General features: G+C 53.7%; 1 protein-coding gene across 2 annotated transcripts in view; it reads left to right on the plus strand.

Moving 5' to 3' along the window:
• LOC122383198 (unconventional myosin-XVIIIa-like) overlaps positions 1-16,157 on the plus strand; it is a 132,715-nt gene that overhangs the window by 88,806 nt on the left and 27,752 nt on the right. For both annotated transcript variants that reach the window (XM_043369362.1, XM_043369363.1), the window contains one exon: positions 14,842-14,970. In XM_043369362.1, coding sequence (XP_043225297.1) covers positions 14,842-14,970 — 129 coding nt within the window. The remainder of the gene's footprint in view (positions 1-14,841; positions 14,971-16,157) is intronic.

The raw sequence follows: 16,157 nt of genomic DNA on the forward strand, positions 1-16,157 counted from the left end.
TTCATTTAGTCTCATTATCAGCGTAGTAATAAGGGAAAAGAAAAGTATGATAACTATCTTACCTTTGAAGTCTGCATTGTCTGCATCTATTAGTGCAGTAATCGCGATTGGTTTTCCTCTACTCCGGTTACACTTCCTCTACGGCAGCCTGATACACTACCCTGTCTTCATCAATGATAAGTTTGATGTCCCTCGCCATGCTTTCATGCTTGTTAATGGCGCAGTTGATATTCATTCGGTACGGTACTGATTCTCATCGGGTTTCCACGGCTGGTCTTTGTGTTGTCGTCATGATGTCACGGATATCCTCGTAAATTTGGCGTTGTGTGAACTGGTGAGTTTCCCTGAGATGTCTTCGGAGCTTAGAGTGGATGCCCTTGACCAACTTTATCCATAGTTCTTTAATCATTATGTGATACACCATTTTAATTTGATTTTATTATGTGGACACAAATGGAGTTTGTACATAATTAAGCTTCCTACATATCACTTATGTTTAAGGAAGTGTTATACCGAGTCCTTTTCCTATGTGCCGCTGACGTGAGCGGTATCGTTCCGTTTTCCCGGCTTCTCACGTCCCGTCGCGCCGCGTCTCGTCTCTATCGGCCCGGTGAGCTGACGGCGGCGGCTGGGACCGGCAGGCCCCGTCCTCACGCCATTGGGTCATTTATCATCGGAGGGCCGGGCCGGTCACACGGCAGCGGTCACTTCCCGTGGCAGACTGACGGGCTGGGAGTGGAGAGCTTTGCGGTAGTGCACATAAGATCAGGCACTGCACGGAAGTCGGGCTGAGAGATACAGTACTCTCCAAACACGAAGATGCAGTTAACACAACATCATGGGATATTGATATACAATGGTATACAGTATACACTACACAAGACAGCAGGGGAGCCGGACAGGGAGAAGCGGTACTTATACGGCACGAGATATACAGAACAGCACGTTCAGAGGAGAATGAAATGCTAATTGTTCTAATTAAATGTTACAGAAGTCTATCCGGCGGATCTGAGGGCGTGACAGAACGTCTAAGTGCCGTAACAGTGCCGAGTGACGGGTCTGGAGTGAGACGTCAGGACAGATGGCTGGGCGGGCCTGCGAGCGTCGCGCCTCCGTTACACCATTTCTCGCGCGTGCCCCGTTACATCCACGCTAGAGACAGGACGCGTCCGCCACCTGTTGACGCTTCCGAGTCACCATCGATCGGTATTGAGTCATTAAGTCATCCGAGTCAGGTGTCAGAGTCGGTTGGCCGTCCGTCGGGGCAGCAGGATTACGGGCTGGAGATTTAGCTGGCCGGCTCGGTACGGACTTGGGCTACTCTCTCAGACACGCTCACCGTCCACCGCCTATGCTGCGTCCACGCTAGTCTGTGCGTTACCATACCGCTGTGGTCAGCTCTAGTCGACAAATGGAGACCAGTGGAGGCGTTAACGGTGCTCTATAACGACCGGCAGGCGCCAGCTGTCGACCGCCGCGCCGGATATGTTCGGCCGAGGGCTCGGGCGGCTGACAGGATCGTTCTGGATGGCTAACATGAACTTACAGGAGCTGGACCGAACTTGGCAGCAAGGAGGATTGGACATTTTTGTTGTGGCGCGGAGTGTTGGTTCCCGATTTTTTGTGATAGATCTGGTTTTTGGATTGGGATCTTTTCACGATCGTACTGTTCCGGTAAAGGAAGTAAATTTGACGTCTGACCGGTTTTTTACTTGTTATTCGTTCCCATCGAGTCGCGATGGGAACGGCGTCCGACAAAAGGTGTGCAATGATCGCTTTTAAACAAGAAAAACACCGGGTTGATCGTAATCTAGCTTCCTGAACACTCAGGACTTTCCTTATTGCGTTTGGCTTTCAAAACAATGCAAGGACAAGATGAAGTCAGTACTGCGAGTAGGATTGAGTGTACCGCGTGTGAATCGACTCTCATTTCAATTTCCGTGTTCAACCAATGCGCCCATATAACCCCACCAAAGCTGATGTTTCTCTTGTCACTTCTTTAGCCAATGGTTAAGGGCATTGCCCTCGGCCCTGGCTTATCGTGTTTGCGGCGTGTGGCGGGGCTGATCACGGCAGCGATGCGTGAGATGAACTCGTGACACGGCTGGCCACCGTGACCGTGACGCGGTAACGTCCACTCGGGCCGTGACGCTGTGACGTCCACGCTGACCGTGACGCCGGGGTCACCTGTGACACCGTGTAACGCTGTGTTCCACCGTATGTTGCCAGTCCACTGTGGTAGAACGAGTGGTGAAGACACGGACAGTGCACTGACCTGAGGTTTATGGCTCTTGTTTGCTAGTTGGATATCACTAGTAACGTGAACGTTACTATTATAAGCTCGTGCTACACCGTAAGTCGAGCGATGTGTCTCGTCTCAACAAGGAAACATGCTTGCTTTAACGTATCGTAGTGGTAAGACCTGTGTTTTCCGTCTTGATGTAAGAGAGATGTGGCCTTCCTGGGGCGACGGACAGCAGCTGTCGTGTCTTGTGGTTTACTGCATGGTTCACCTGGCGTTAACAGGACAGGGCGACACGCTACTGCTTCCTCTATCATCGCCGCTTTCTGGACTCCCCACAATAGCCGTTGCTAATCTTACCATCACTCAGCTCGCTCGTTGTCCTCTCTGACATCCAGCACATACAGACTGTAGACGGCTGGAGGGAAGGAACTAACTAAATTCGGTAACAGGCGGCTTTTCGGTGGTGTCGGCCGGTCTTCGCTCATACATACGTCACAATTAGTCGTCATATATACCTACGTCATAATATACGGTGCCATACATACGTCATAATTATTCGTGGGTGCGGTGTTGACTACCGCGGCGGCCGGCGGCCTGTCCTGCCGGCTCTGTGGTTAGCGGTGGGACCGTGAGTCTGAAGTGAAGGTGGAAGTTTCGGCTTGTGACTCAACGCTTAGAGCTGAGGAATGACTGAGATGCTGCCGATATTGGTACGAGTACAGCAATGATGAATTTTAACCGCAATGGATCTATTGTTTTGACAGAAAGAGTTGGATGATGTCAGCTTATAAACTGATTTAGGTTTTATTAGAGTGGAGCTACATTCCACAAATAAGTCGTTTATGGAAGTGGCTATACTCGCTTGTAGACAGAATGAGCTCACAAAATGGATGCTATTTATGCAAGTCTCTTGTGGTGACCTCTCAATGTCCAGTGGCAGTGGCCTTGCTCCGTTCCCTGTCCGCACGACCAGCACCATGCACCATCTACGTGAATCTTATGGCGTACCGTGACCAATCCAGCACGGGATGTACGGCACGACTCGCTCTGAACCTGATTGGTTTGCACGGTCCGTCGGTTGTTTATTACGCAACTGGTGGTGCTCCCTGGCCAGTCTGTAGATTATCTAAAGTCTCGCCAGTCTGTGCAGCACAGTCTCGTCAGCCCATGTGAATTAGGTTTACAGTCTTACTCTCACCGGTCTACTGGTCTGATGGGTATGGCGTCACGGTACAGATGCCGTCCCGAGGTTCGTTACTGTGCCTCCGCGGAAGTCTATTCCGCCGCCGTTAGTTGGCGAGATAAGATCCCGGCCGACACACGTGTCAGACGGTCTTAGCCGTCACATTTGTCGGTCCGTCGGACACAGCCGTCATAACTGTCGCAGGGCTGTCACAGCTGTCAGTTCATGGCACACAGCCGTCATCATAGCACCGGTCATTGTCAGCGTCTGGTCGGTGGAAACGACAGAAGCCGACGGATTCGCTTAGGATCGGAGATCCGCCGCTGTTCCGATCCGCTGTATTGGTCGGGTCACGGGGTCAGGTCGGAAATCGGGTCAGTGAGTCTGATCGGACGGCGAGCGAAGGCCTGGTCGGATGTCGGGTAATTGGGTCGGGTCTAGGTCTCTGGTTAGACGGACGTCAGCTCACCTGACCTGACTGGTCACTCATGGTAAGGTCTGGCTGGACATCAGGTCATCAGGCCTGCCTGGTTGAATGTTAGGTTATAGGGTGCCTGTGGCACGGGACATGCCAGAAGTACGCGCTCATATTCAGTCTAACGTAATCCTTGCATCATCCAGGCTTGCTGGAGTCGGAACATTCGCTTAGTCCGGTGGCTGAGGCGAAGTCCAACGTCAGGTCCAATGTGAGTGTCGTGAAATCATCACAATGGTTGTTTCGTCGAAGCTGATTATTCTAGAACTGCTATTCTACGATATTCAATCATGCTGCTCATTCTAGTACTTCGCCACCTTATTACAAAGATCAGATGGATTTTAGATTACTTTGGCGAAATTTTGCGGGATGTTGTCGTTGCGGAATCATCCGTTATACTCTATCTTTGCCGGTGCCGAAGCACAAAGTTCAAACAGATCTGCTCTTTTGTGTTAGTTAGCTCATACAGCTGTTGGATATATCTTGAGTGTATTGCTTATTTGTGCGCCCTTTGGTGCGGCATGCAAGTTGGCGCCTTACAATGCTATCATATAAACTTTTCATGGTGTAGAAGGTCGCCTGAATCATTGCACATTCAATTATCTAGCAAAAGATTATCTTCTCTGGCTTTATAAAACATCGGATTAGCTGTCTGGAAATCAAATTCAATTGCTCCCATCATATTTCACGTTAAAATTCCACTAGTCACAGATCGCACAGTAAATCACGCTATTTTAGCCACGCATTTCATCTGACGCCGCTGTTCCCACACGCTGTCGATTGGGATGGTGTCTGGATGCCCACCGAGATGTCTGGATTGGACGCGATCGGGAGCCGGGCGTCTCCCGTTTGCGGTGACGATCGTGGGTGGGCCTCGCAGTCTGGCAGAGACTGACCGTCTGGCCGGACCTGGATCGGCATCATCGTGTGACCATCGGAGTCAGCGCGTGAGAGAGGGATCGCCTCGCCCGCCGGCCGTCCCTCTCCGGTCAGGAGAGGCCCGTCCGTCCTCGGTGAACCCAGGGCGACTGGAGTTGTTACAGGGCGAGGCTGTGGGACCTTCTTCACATGTTTTTGGTGATAGATGGAGCGGTGCTTTGCATGTCAATTCTTGCATGTCTTGATTTTCATGTGGGCTAATCGATAATTAATTTCAGCCCTGAGGCGGCCGAGGATGCATAACGATAAGGCTGATTCGGGGCGGGACGGGTACGAAGTCTGCCTGTGATCGGGCCGTGCCCCGTGGGCCGTGGATATACGATCTGCCACGGACCGTTAGGCAGGAATCGCCAGGCGTCACGGGTGGATGGTCAGGAGGGGTGGAATTAAACAGACACCGCCGAACTAGCCGTGTGTGATATCACGGAATAACTGATTGGCGACGCGTAGATCGATTGGTAAACTTGTGAAAGCAAGCTGCGAATCTCATCTGCGTCGTACCGCTGGTTTTTGATTTCATGACTGATAGCGAGAAAAGATTGTATGATCGTAACTAAGACATGTTGCAAGCTTTAATGGGGTGTGTCAGATTTTTGGCATTGTCTGGAAACGTGCATCTTGTCTGTTGTTATGTTGACAAACAAGCCAAATGGCTAGGACGTGCGAGCTTTGAAATGCATCGTTTGGTGGGCGTCAATGCTGCAGGTCCGATGATCAGATATGTTACTATCTCGGCCTCCAAAACACGGGTATTATTCCCGTTCGGACCGCTGAAATTGAAAGCTGGCAAAAACTAATAATTATTGACTCGACCGGGAAAGGGTATTGGGCAAGTATGCAGATCGTCGTGTAAATAAGCATCCATGCTCTGTGTTAGAATACCCCTTGCTGTGAATTGCCACGGCCCGGCATTGACGCGACCCTCTGTGGTAATCCATAGGCTCATTCCCGTCATCCGAAGGCATTGGTAGTAGCTTTACACGGCTTACCTTTCTGTTACCAAATCGCCAGATCAGCCCTGCGCCGCTTTGACCAGAAGCCTTTCGACTTAGCCCAGCGAGTGGCTTGACGTCAGCTCATACGTCACAGTGTCGTCTGAAGGAAGACCCTGCAGGGCTAATCGACTATCAAGTGTCGCACCGTCTTTCTGCTCGTCTTTCCTGTCTTCTGTATAGTCACTGGTCAGACGCCCGTCCGTGACCCGCTGCGACCCAATCGAGTGCTCATCGGCCAGCGCGGCGAACCGAGTCAAACCTTTCACGGAGCGAGTAGCCGTATTAGCGTCACCACGCGGGTCACCGGAGTGACGAGCCGGTCACCGGACCAGTGACCCGCGCCGATCGTGGCGCTCGTGGCGTCCCCGGCGCGAGCGTCTCACCGTTACCGGCGGGCGGGCGGCAGTGGCGGCGGCGGCGCCGCGCCGACAGCACGGGTCCCGGGCGCTGTCGCCCGCGGAGAGGGTGTCGGTCGGTCTCGGCGAGTGTCTCGTCTCCCTGCAGCTATGGCGGCCGACGGGTGCCTGCTCAAGAGTCCGCAGATGGTGGCTGCGATCGTCCGCAGCCAGCGGCGGCGGGCGTTCAGCGCCGATCGGCTCCACCAGCTCAGTGAACTGGACGAGGGTGGCAGCGACAGTGGCGACAGCGGGGTGCTCTCCGCCGGCGCCTCCTCACCGCGGCCCGGCCGGCGCGGCGGGGCGCTCACCCCTGTCTTCAGCTGCGATCTCGACTGGAGATCGTGCTCGCCCGGTGATGAGGACCGGGAGGAGAGGGTGGCAGCGGCGCGGTGCGCGCGCGCCCGGAGTCTCCTGGACTCGCACCGGACTCCCTCGGCGCCGCTGAGTCCGACGCAGACGCCGTCGCCGCCGCCGCCGCCGACGCCAGCCGTTCAGCGACGGGACCAACATGTTCAGACGGAGGATGTCTATCGGAGCGAGATGCAGGTATGACGCGCTCGATGGGTGAGCCATTGCGTGGATTTCAATGGTTCGCTGGCCTATTTAGCCTCCAACGCTCTATCGATTCTGCTCTGGTATGCGGGTTTTATCAATTTGTGTCATCTACGGCAATATTTTGCAACATAACCGCCTGAAAATCAGGTCACACATCAATCCATCTTCAGTAATGTGTATGACATATACTGAGACCACTACCTACCATCGCCAGTGCGTTGGCATTTGGCGGTGTAGAATGGATTATTATTGGAGGTGCAGAGACCAGGGGCTGGCCTTGATTGCAAACGCTCCTTTCGCTCTCCACCAAAAAAAAAAAATGAGATGGTGCCCCATCACAACAATAAATATTGTGGCTTCGGCTCAGACTTGCAACAATGTGCAAACCCGAGGACCTGACTTCGCATTTGCACCTGGCACCTGCGCTCAGCAAAATGAACGTTGCCAATTTTGTTTTGTCTTTTTTATACCGCTAAATACGTCGCTTATTTTGTTTCGGCCTTGGTGTGGTCGGAGTGTAGCTAGCGGAGGAATCCTCAGTAACCACTGGTGATCATCTGACCCCAATGACCACTCTCAAATGCCTTAGATGATCCCGCTCACCACCTGGGCTCCTCCACCGTTGATGTTTTGCGCTTAGCGCTGCCGCCCGTCCATCCATCTGTCCTGCCGCTGCTGTCACCGGCTCTGCGGTCGGCCGGTAGCCACTGCCGTCCCTCCCCTGTGGGAACACGCGCCGGCTAATGCCAGTGGCAAGAACACGCCGAGCGGCTGTCAGCGTGGGCGAGCGTGGGAAGAACACGGGCGGTGATTCGCAGTTGGGGGAGGATGAATAGTGGCAGGCAGTGTGCTGTTTTGGCGTGCGGTATACCTACTTGCGATCGTAGGAGCATCCTTCTGCTGCCATATACATTGGGTCCTTGTATTCCTTCGGTCTCCTATGCCTCCTCCGGCTCTCAAAGCTAGCTGACGTGATGTGTTGCTAAAATTAGTATCTTTATCTGTCTACTACGCTCCGAGGGGCCTCATTAGGAGAGTTATTTTGTCAAATATACTTCTGTATATTACCTCTGCCTTCAGCCGTCTTCTTTTCATGACGCCAACTTATCCGCATAGAGGCGCCACTAACAAGGATGCAATTAAATCCGCGCCTTGATTATTTCATTATCCTCGCGTACTGCGCAGTTTACCGCGGCAGGAAATGTTTAAGAGTTAGGCCCGAGTTCTGAGGACTGTTTCATTGCCTCTGATTGGCGTTACAGCCGTCCCGAGTTCCGTGGTTGGCTGTTGGAGGTGATTTGGGCCGGAGGACGTCCGTGCCGCACCTCGGGTGGGGCTCTCAGGACCCAGGTCCGGGTGAGCTGGGCGTGGGAGGCCGCTGATGGGGTCGTTAACTCGGTGTCGGAGGTCACGAGGTGGTGCTGTGTCGGCGCCGGCGGAGCGCAGGGAATGGCGGTGAGGTCAGGTGTAACGTTTGGGTCAGTGGGGGCTGAACGCCTCCTGGTATGGCCGTAGGGTGTAGGGGAACCGCTGAGCACTAAATTAAGTATCCTGATCAACTCTCAGTGTCTGTGTGCTCAGTTGGATGTCTCCCGGAGCCTAGCACACCGACCTGTGCTTAGCTTGGTGTCGCCCGATACCCGGTACTCTCTGCTTCCTTCATACCTTGAGTGAGATCTCCATCAACCATCCTTCCTGAGAAGGGTGCCATCAGACATCCAGCCCCACCTGTGGACGGTTCCCACCGGCCCCGTACCCGTATCCTGTTGACGGCATCACGCCTGGGTGGCTGGGTGCTGGTGCGGCGCCCGGGAGAATTGCGGATATCCCGTCCCGTATCGTATCATCCATCTCATCCTGCGCTGAACGGTGGAAGAAAGGCAGGCGAGCCTCCTTAATCATTGTAAAGTGATCAAACGGAGTAGAAGTTATCTTGCATGCCACCCTCGCCATCAGTGCATGGTGCAAAGATTGCAACGTTCTCGTCCTCGAAGTGGTGTTCAGTTTAGCTTTGGTGCTCAAAACCGTGATTTTTCTGTTCAAGCGTACCTCTAGTTGCTTCATCGGCACGCAAAGAAAGGCTAAGCTGCTATTTTTCATGTGTGGTGTGTTGCCATTTTTGTCTGGTGGTCTTTGGAAGTGCTCAATTGTTTGACAGCTTCATAATTACCGTGGGAGATGGGGTAGTCTGCAGAGGCTGCAGTATCCTTCAATTATTTTCATAGCATCATCTCACAAACAGCAATCGTCTTCATCATAATTAAAAGAATGGCCTTGAGCATCATATAGGTAAGGTGTGGTACATTTTTGCCTTCTCAGAGATTCATCTCATCCTGCTATATGTATGTCGCTGTGAGATGGTCGCACCGTTTTTGTTATGAAATAACGGAGAACCTACCTTTCTCCTCCCCACGACAACTCATGCAAATGGATGCTGTTTTTGCTTGTAGGTTGTTCATCGTAACCTGAGGGCACACTGGCAGCTTACACTCTGCTGGTTTATGCATCGGCCGCGATCGGTGTTAAAAATCGACCTATGGATACAACAAAGAAACGAACGAGCAGGGAGCGGCAAGGTGACTCCCTTCCCCGCCTCCACTTTTTACGTCCGCTCGCATACCACCGCGTCAGGCGGGCTAGGTCGTCGTTGTTCGTAATTCATTGGACGTCTACCTGCTATTCGCAGACGGGTGGCGGCGCTTCTGAAGGCGAGCGTTTCGTGTCGTATTGTGTCCGAACCGGCTGGTTCTACATTCACTGCTGGAACTCACCGCACGTAGGGCGCAGGAGTGCCTCTGCCGCCGGAAGGGCCTCCTTCCGGTCCGGGCGAGAAAGCGACACGGGAGGGTGACCTGACCTCGCGACCGGCACATTAGTGCTGTGAGATCCTCACGATGGCAGTTGCTGGCTGGCAGAGTGGCTTCAAAGTCTGCAGCGGCGGTGTGCCGGTTATGTGATTTATGTTGTACGTGGGCGGGCCGGCAGAGTGCCATTCTGAGCTCTGACCGAGCTGCACCGTCTGGCAGCGGTCCATACCACACGCCACGACACGGTGGTCCAGTTCCGTGTCCGGTCGTGACCGGCCGATGATATAGGCCGTGTCTCTCTCTGTCGCGGGGCGTGACTGGCCGCTCGGTCTGCGGCCGTCCAGCGCCGTGTGCCACGTCTTCACCACCACTCCCTACCGTCTTGCCGGCACGCTTCCCTCACGAACACGCGTGCCCCGTGCACGAGCGAGCGGCTCTACACCCGGTGCGGAACGGACACGGCTGGGGGCTCGCTCCATCGCTCCATCGCTTCATCCCCACACTCCCTCCAAACCCCGAGCCGGGCCAACCGTTCGGCGGTGCCGGCTCTCCGTTCCTCCCTCCCTGCGATCGGTCACTTCACGCGCGTCCCTCACCCGTGAACGGCTGATCCCGAACAATGACGCCACTACCTGGCCCGTCGGATGGTGGACGTTTTTCAGTCATTTGGTGCGCACCAAGCCGTGCAGAAGCCATTGTGTGGGGCCACTCGGCCACGGGAAGCTGCTTTATAGCTGACGCTTTACGATGTCGGCAGAGAGCGACGGACGATAGCGGCTCTGCGCCGGTATCTGCGGAATCTCGGCGCTTTGGGTGGATCTTGGAGATGGAGGGAAGTGTGTTTCTTGGTTGGTGAAAAGATTTCATTCGCACAAGGCTGCCCGGTGATGTTTGGTGACCTAATTGGTGGCTTTGCGACTTTGTATTTTGCTCTTCTCCTCCAGCTGAACACTGAAGCCTCACATGAGATGATATGGACGTAGACACCGCATCACCGATGATACAGCGTAGCCTGGCCCGGCGGGAGTGGCCTCCCGTTAGTGCTGAATGTGACCGGCCGGCCCACCCTGACCGCTGCATCCTCCTGGCCCGCTGACCTGACCGTGGATCCGCGCTGCCAGCTGACACAATGTATCGACTGTGGGTAACCTGCATACCAATGAGACACGACAGTGGAGTGGAGTAGAGTGGAGTGGCCAAAGGAGTGGAGTGGAATGACCGACAGAGTGACAGAAGAAACGCCGACCGGGTGGAGGCTCCCTGTGTTGGAATTTGACCGGTCCCAGGCCGCACTGAGAGCTGATTGTTGATCCGGTATGGATGCTGCAGCGGAACGTGGGCTCAGAATGGCAAAACCATTGTCGTCTGTGGGCTCTGTGAAAGTGGGCAGCATGTTTTCGGCCCAAGTGTAGCTCAGGCATTGTCCATCTGACCTGATGTGCCGTTGGCCTCTGTGCCACTCCTTTGCTCGGTTTCAGGACGAGTGCGGCATGTTTTCATTCCCGTGATAGCCGGTACCGTTGAACTCTATCCCCTTTGACATTTCCTTTGATGGCCAGTAGATGTGGCTCTGATCTCTTATCCCTCAGACGCCAGTACCATCGCTGACCTCTATCCCTTTGACTGTTCTGCTCCGCCGCCGCTGTCACTTCTCTGTTCACCGGTACCGTACGGCACAACAGAGTAAACACGGTCGTCTTCCGCCGCCCGCCGCGACCCTGCGCTGCATTCCTTCACTCCTGCCGACACACAGACATACAGACAGTGCTGGATTCCAGGCGCGTCAGACGCGGCTGGGACTGCTGCTGAAAGGTGGAAGGTCCGTGCTGAAAGCTGGACCGGCATAGTTGAACGTAGGTAGCTGCTGAAAGGTGAATGGTCTCTGCTGAAGGGTGGACGGTCTGTGTTGAAAGCCGGCGTATTAAGCTAGCAGTGAGCTCCGATCGACTGCTTTTCAATGCTGGAGATGGTGTCCAAAGGCGGATTTACGGACCCCGCCTGAAGACTGATGAAAGGGAGCCGTCGCTAGAAAATAGAATGGTGAAAGGTGGTTTAGTTCCTCCGCGCGGAGCAATGGATTCGAAGGAACAATGCAATTGGTGATTGTGTTGGGTTCTTGATGGAATGCCGATAATCTGTTGAAAGTTCACTTTCTTGGCTGTTGTTTACTTGGGATGATTCACAAGCATTTCGTATTGTAAGACTTCTTGGATGACGACTCGTTGACATTTTATAACAACTCATAAGTCTCGGCCTCCACAGTGGATGTCGCTTAGTGTCGCTTATTATGAGTATTCGGCTCTTGTGCGCATGTAGGACCTGCGCATGTTCGTGGGTCTAGGTTAGTGTGCGAACCTGCGGGTAGTTAAATGCCCAGTGTCCGCTAGTAGTGGCGGTATATCCTCGATCGTGCCGCGGTATCCGCCGTTACCACATCCTCCTCACCGCCACTACCGCTGTGGTCTCACTCGCTCCGCCGCGGTCACCACAGCCCTGCCGATCACAGCACTACTGACCCAGTGACATAGCTCGTGCTGGAGCCAGAAAACCTGGCTACCAGCCCGTGTCGGGATGGGAAGTAGAGGGTCTGGCCAGCAGCTCGTGCTGGGATGATAGAGCAAGAGCAGAGGCTGGTGCTTGGGCGAAAGAGTCTGGTCAGTGGTCCGTGCTGGGGTTGGAGAGATGGACCTGGTCACCGGCTCATATCTCAGGCTCGGTGGAGGGCAGGGCGTGAGCCCACCCAGTGAGACTATGGCCAGGTCGTGGGGTGGTTATTAGCTCCAGGGTGTTACTAATGGAGCTTCTAATGGGGTCGCTGTGAGACCCGTATATGGTCTCCAGGTGATATAATGAGGTCAGTTCCTGCAGAGCCGTATTAATTTAGCTGAAGTGTGCCGCTAATTGGTGACCTACCTTTGACCTATCCCAGCCTCCTTGCGGTCAGTCTATGTTAGAGAAGAACATCTATCGCTGGATATCTTTTATCTTACTTCTTGTATAATCTGAGTGAGAGTTGCACGATCAAGGGAGATCAGCGTTTTTGTGAGGTGAAGTGAGAAGGCTTGTGGCGTCAACGCACTCTCTTGCCGTTTTTATTCACCGGTACGAAGCTGGGTCACGACTCTCAGTCACCGTTTGAGTGCCCAGCAGCCGGTACCGGTATATGATGGATGAGGCATTTGATGGCGGCTGTCCCGATCGGCTGATGACTTAATGCGCCGATCAGACCGCTTCCCGGCTGTGTTGTGCTGCTATCCGGTCCAGCGGAGGGCGCACTGTGTGTGCTGAGATGGCCACGCTCCATCCGCGGGCGCCCGCCCCGGCGCCTGCTCAGTATGCTGATGTCTGATTAATGACGGGTCATTCGGTGCTGTCAGCCGGACGGGTAACGGCGCTGGGTTATAGAGGTCAGGTCACAGATCAGGTCAGAGGTGGGGTCAGACGGTCACCGGCGCAGTGCTGGGGCTATGTTGATTCGAGATCGACTGGAGATTAAGGAGATTCCATCGCCTAAAGATGCTTGCGAGGTCTGACAGCTTAGTATTTGTTTGGTTTTGTGAATGCGGCCACATTTATGCTGTTTGTAATTCACGCATGTATATCATGAAACCAAGAGTGCGTACTTTCATGAGTCTTGATAATTTACTCAGGAATAAACAGCTATGAATTCTGGATTCTTGTCCCGCCCTTACCTGACGCCTCCATTTTGAACGACAGTGTATTGCTATTATCCGGCACCCTTCAACAGCTCCTGTTGAAGTCCACGATGTTCCATGAGAGTCCGGACCTTGGCTGCGGCCCTGTCCAGCCAAGGCCCTGCCGTGCCGGCTGCGGTCGGCTGATTATCGTGGGACCCGGTGGCGGGGGCGGCTCCGTGATGGCCACAGTGGGGCCGACAGGTGGCTGGGCCTGCTGACCACAGTCGAGGCGCACGCGGGAGACGGTACCAAGACTGGAGCATACATAACGCAGAATGGTGTTCTACGGCACGAATGCTGCTTTATGCAACGTATCGGGACAGGAAGGGCTGCTGCCACAAGGAGGCCAAAAGGAGCTGCTACACTTGATGGACGTTGCTGCGTGTAATGTGACTGAGAAGACTGGAGAGTTACTGTCTTTTGATCTTGAAAATATTACGACGAACTTTTCTCAGTCTCGTTGCCCGATTTCCACGTTTGAGCTGAAGTGATGCGTGCTTTTAATCAGTCGCGCTTTCTTAACTCCGAGATAAGAGGAGAACAGCATCGCCGAACTTTCATCTCAAACTGTCCATGGCAGCACGACTATCGCCCCCTGTGGCCATGGGCGATTATCAAGCCTCGTGGTCATGTAAAGCCATTGACGCTAATTGCATCATTAAGTGAAAGTCCGCTACTGACCGTTGCATGTTTGTCCATTGCCTGCCGCGTCCGTGCGCCTTCTGTGCGAGGAGGTGTGACCGAGACGTGCAGGCTTTCTCGAATGTCACTGGGTAAAAGTGGATACGTGTGCAGCTATTTGGCCGTGTGAGGTCTGCGCGTTAGAACAACTGGCAATGAGACTTTCGGACGGAGACAGCTAGTTGGTAGGAAGGAAACTTGATAACTGCGCGCAACAGAGGCTGCAAGGTATGAGCATCTTTGCCACCTCTTGCTGACGACAATGCACAAACCATTACTAGCGTTTTACTGCATGAACATCAATCGCCATGGCGTATTGCTACTCCAGTCCCCGATAGCGTCAACCGGTAGCGAGCACCACCCGTGTACCGTTTCATTTTGTGGTGTACCGGGCCCGGCTCTGGTCCGATTTTTCACTGCGCCGGGACCGGTTCCAGCCACGCACGTGTTCCCACCAACCTGTCCCTTCTGTACAGTTCACATTACGCGGCTCACTGGCGCCCAAACCTGTGAGGTGTGTGCTTGTGGTCGTTAAGCGTTAATCCGACTGGCTCTCCATTGCTAACTTTTCCCGCTCTACACAGGTCCTTCTGTCGCTAGCCACCCTACCCTCGCATTCCTTCTTTTAGCCCCGTACTGCACTTCTCCACATTTTCCCTATCCTCTCTCTCTCTCTCTCTCTCTCTCTCTCTCTCTCTCTCTCTCTCTCTCTCTCTCTCTCTCTCTCTCTCTCTCTCTCTCTCTCTCTCTCTCTCTCTCTCTCTCTCTCTCTCTCTCTCTCGTTCCCCTTCCCTCCCTCTCTCCCCATCACCCACCCTCGTCTTACCAGTGCGTTATCTAACTCCGCTGTTTCTCCGCCCTGCAGATTTTCTTCCGTTCGAGCGCACTTCCTCAACTGGAAGAGCGGCGAGACGAGCGGCTCCAGGACAAGATCGTGCGATTCCAGGCGCGCTGTCGAGGCCTGCTCGCTAGAAGACAGTTCGCTAGACGAAAAGTAAGTGTGCATGTGAAAGATGTGGACACTGGCACGAAGAGGGAAGTCTGAGGGCAGGTCATGCATTGCTACCGAATTGAGTGAGTGAAGAATGTGTTAAGAGACTACTCTGTAAGGTTTACTGGACTAAGTAGGATAATATCAGGTAATGCGAGTTTCTGCCTGTGGTTTGATAGATCAGTGTTCTGAGCTAAAATTCAAGTGTTTAATGACTATCTCGTGTTTCTTACAACCCTAATGATTTAAACCAAGCCTGTTAGTTCCGTTAGCTGAGCTGGCTCATTGCCACTGCAGCACCCGGCACCACCAGTTCGGTATCTCTGCGGTTGGTGCTGCTCAGGTGACAGCTAAGAGCCGGTGACCGGTCATCGTCCGGGGTGTCTCCTGTTGGTCATCGCTGGAAACTGGCCGCCGGAGTGGGTTTGACCCGTGACCGGTGTCTCCTTACCCGTGCGGGCCCCGCCGACCCGTTAGTCCGGGGTCTTTCTCACTGCTCGGGGTTACATGAGCAGAGTTAATACGCATTACAAACGGACTACAATAGTGAGCGAATAGGAAAATCCGTTCCTGATACGCATTTACTTGCTCATGTAACCCCGGTAACTGACGAGGCTGTAGGGCGGTCAGCCGGTGGTCAGTTTGTGGTTGTGTTCACTCCCAGTTTAGTGGTCAAACTGAGCAGCAGATGACGGCGGGCGCGGTGGTAAAACTGGCCGTCAGACTGCGGCGGGATGGGTCAGTGATTTATCGCTCTGGAGAGTCCAACCAACCGACTGGTGTCTTGATGTGTCCATACGGGGCGGCCCGCTCGCAAACCGTGTAAAGTCCGTTAGTACATACCGGCCCCAAGTGTCCCCTGCGCCGGTGGATGATAGCCGGTGTCTGGTGATCTGACACCGATGCCGACCTGATCGCTCCTACAAGTTTCCTCGTTTATAGAGTTTTATCGCGGCCGCTTTGCGGTATCTTTGTGGTGCTGATGTGTGTTTTGCGCGATGCAAACTTCTTGGAAGGCTGGAGCGTAGCTATCTAAACATACCAAACTGATGACTGGCGTCAGTTTAAAGACCAGTATTTGATGTCTTGCGATTTTTGTTTTGTTTGGCTTCCTCATACCTCTGCTTTTATAGCGATTCGAATATTCCAACGCCTTACACGTTTTCAGTAAATGTTTGCGCCATGTAAAT

Source organism: Amphibalanus amphitrite, unplaced genomic scaffold (assembly GCF_019059575.1).
Source record: "Amphibalanus amphitrite isolate SeventyFive unplaced genomic scaffold, NRLGWU_Aamphi_draft 000158F_arrow, whole genome shotgun sequence".
Taxonomy (NCBI): Eukaryota; Metazoa; Arthropoda; class Thecostraca; order Balanomorpha; family Balanidae; genus Amphibalanus; species Amphibalanus amphitrite.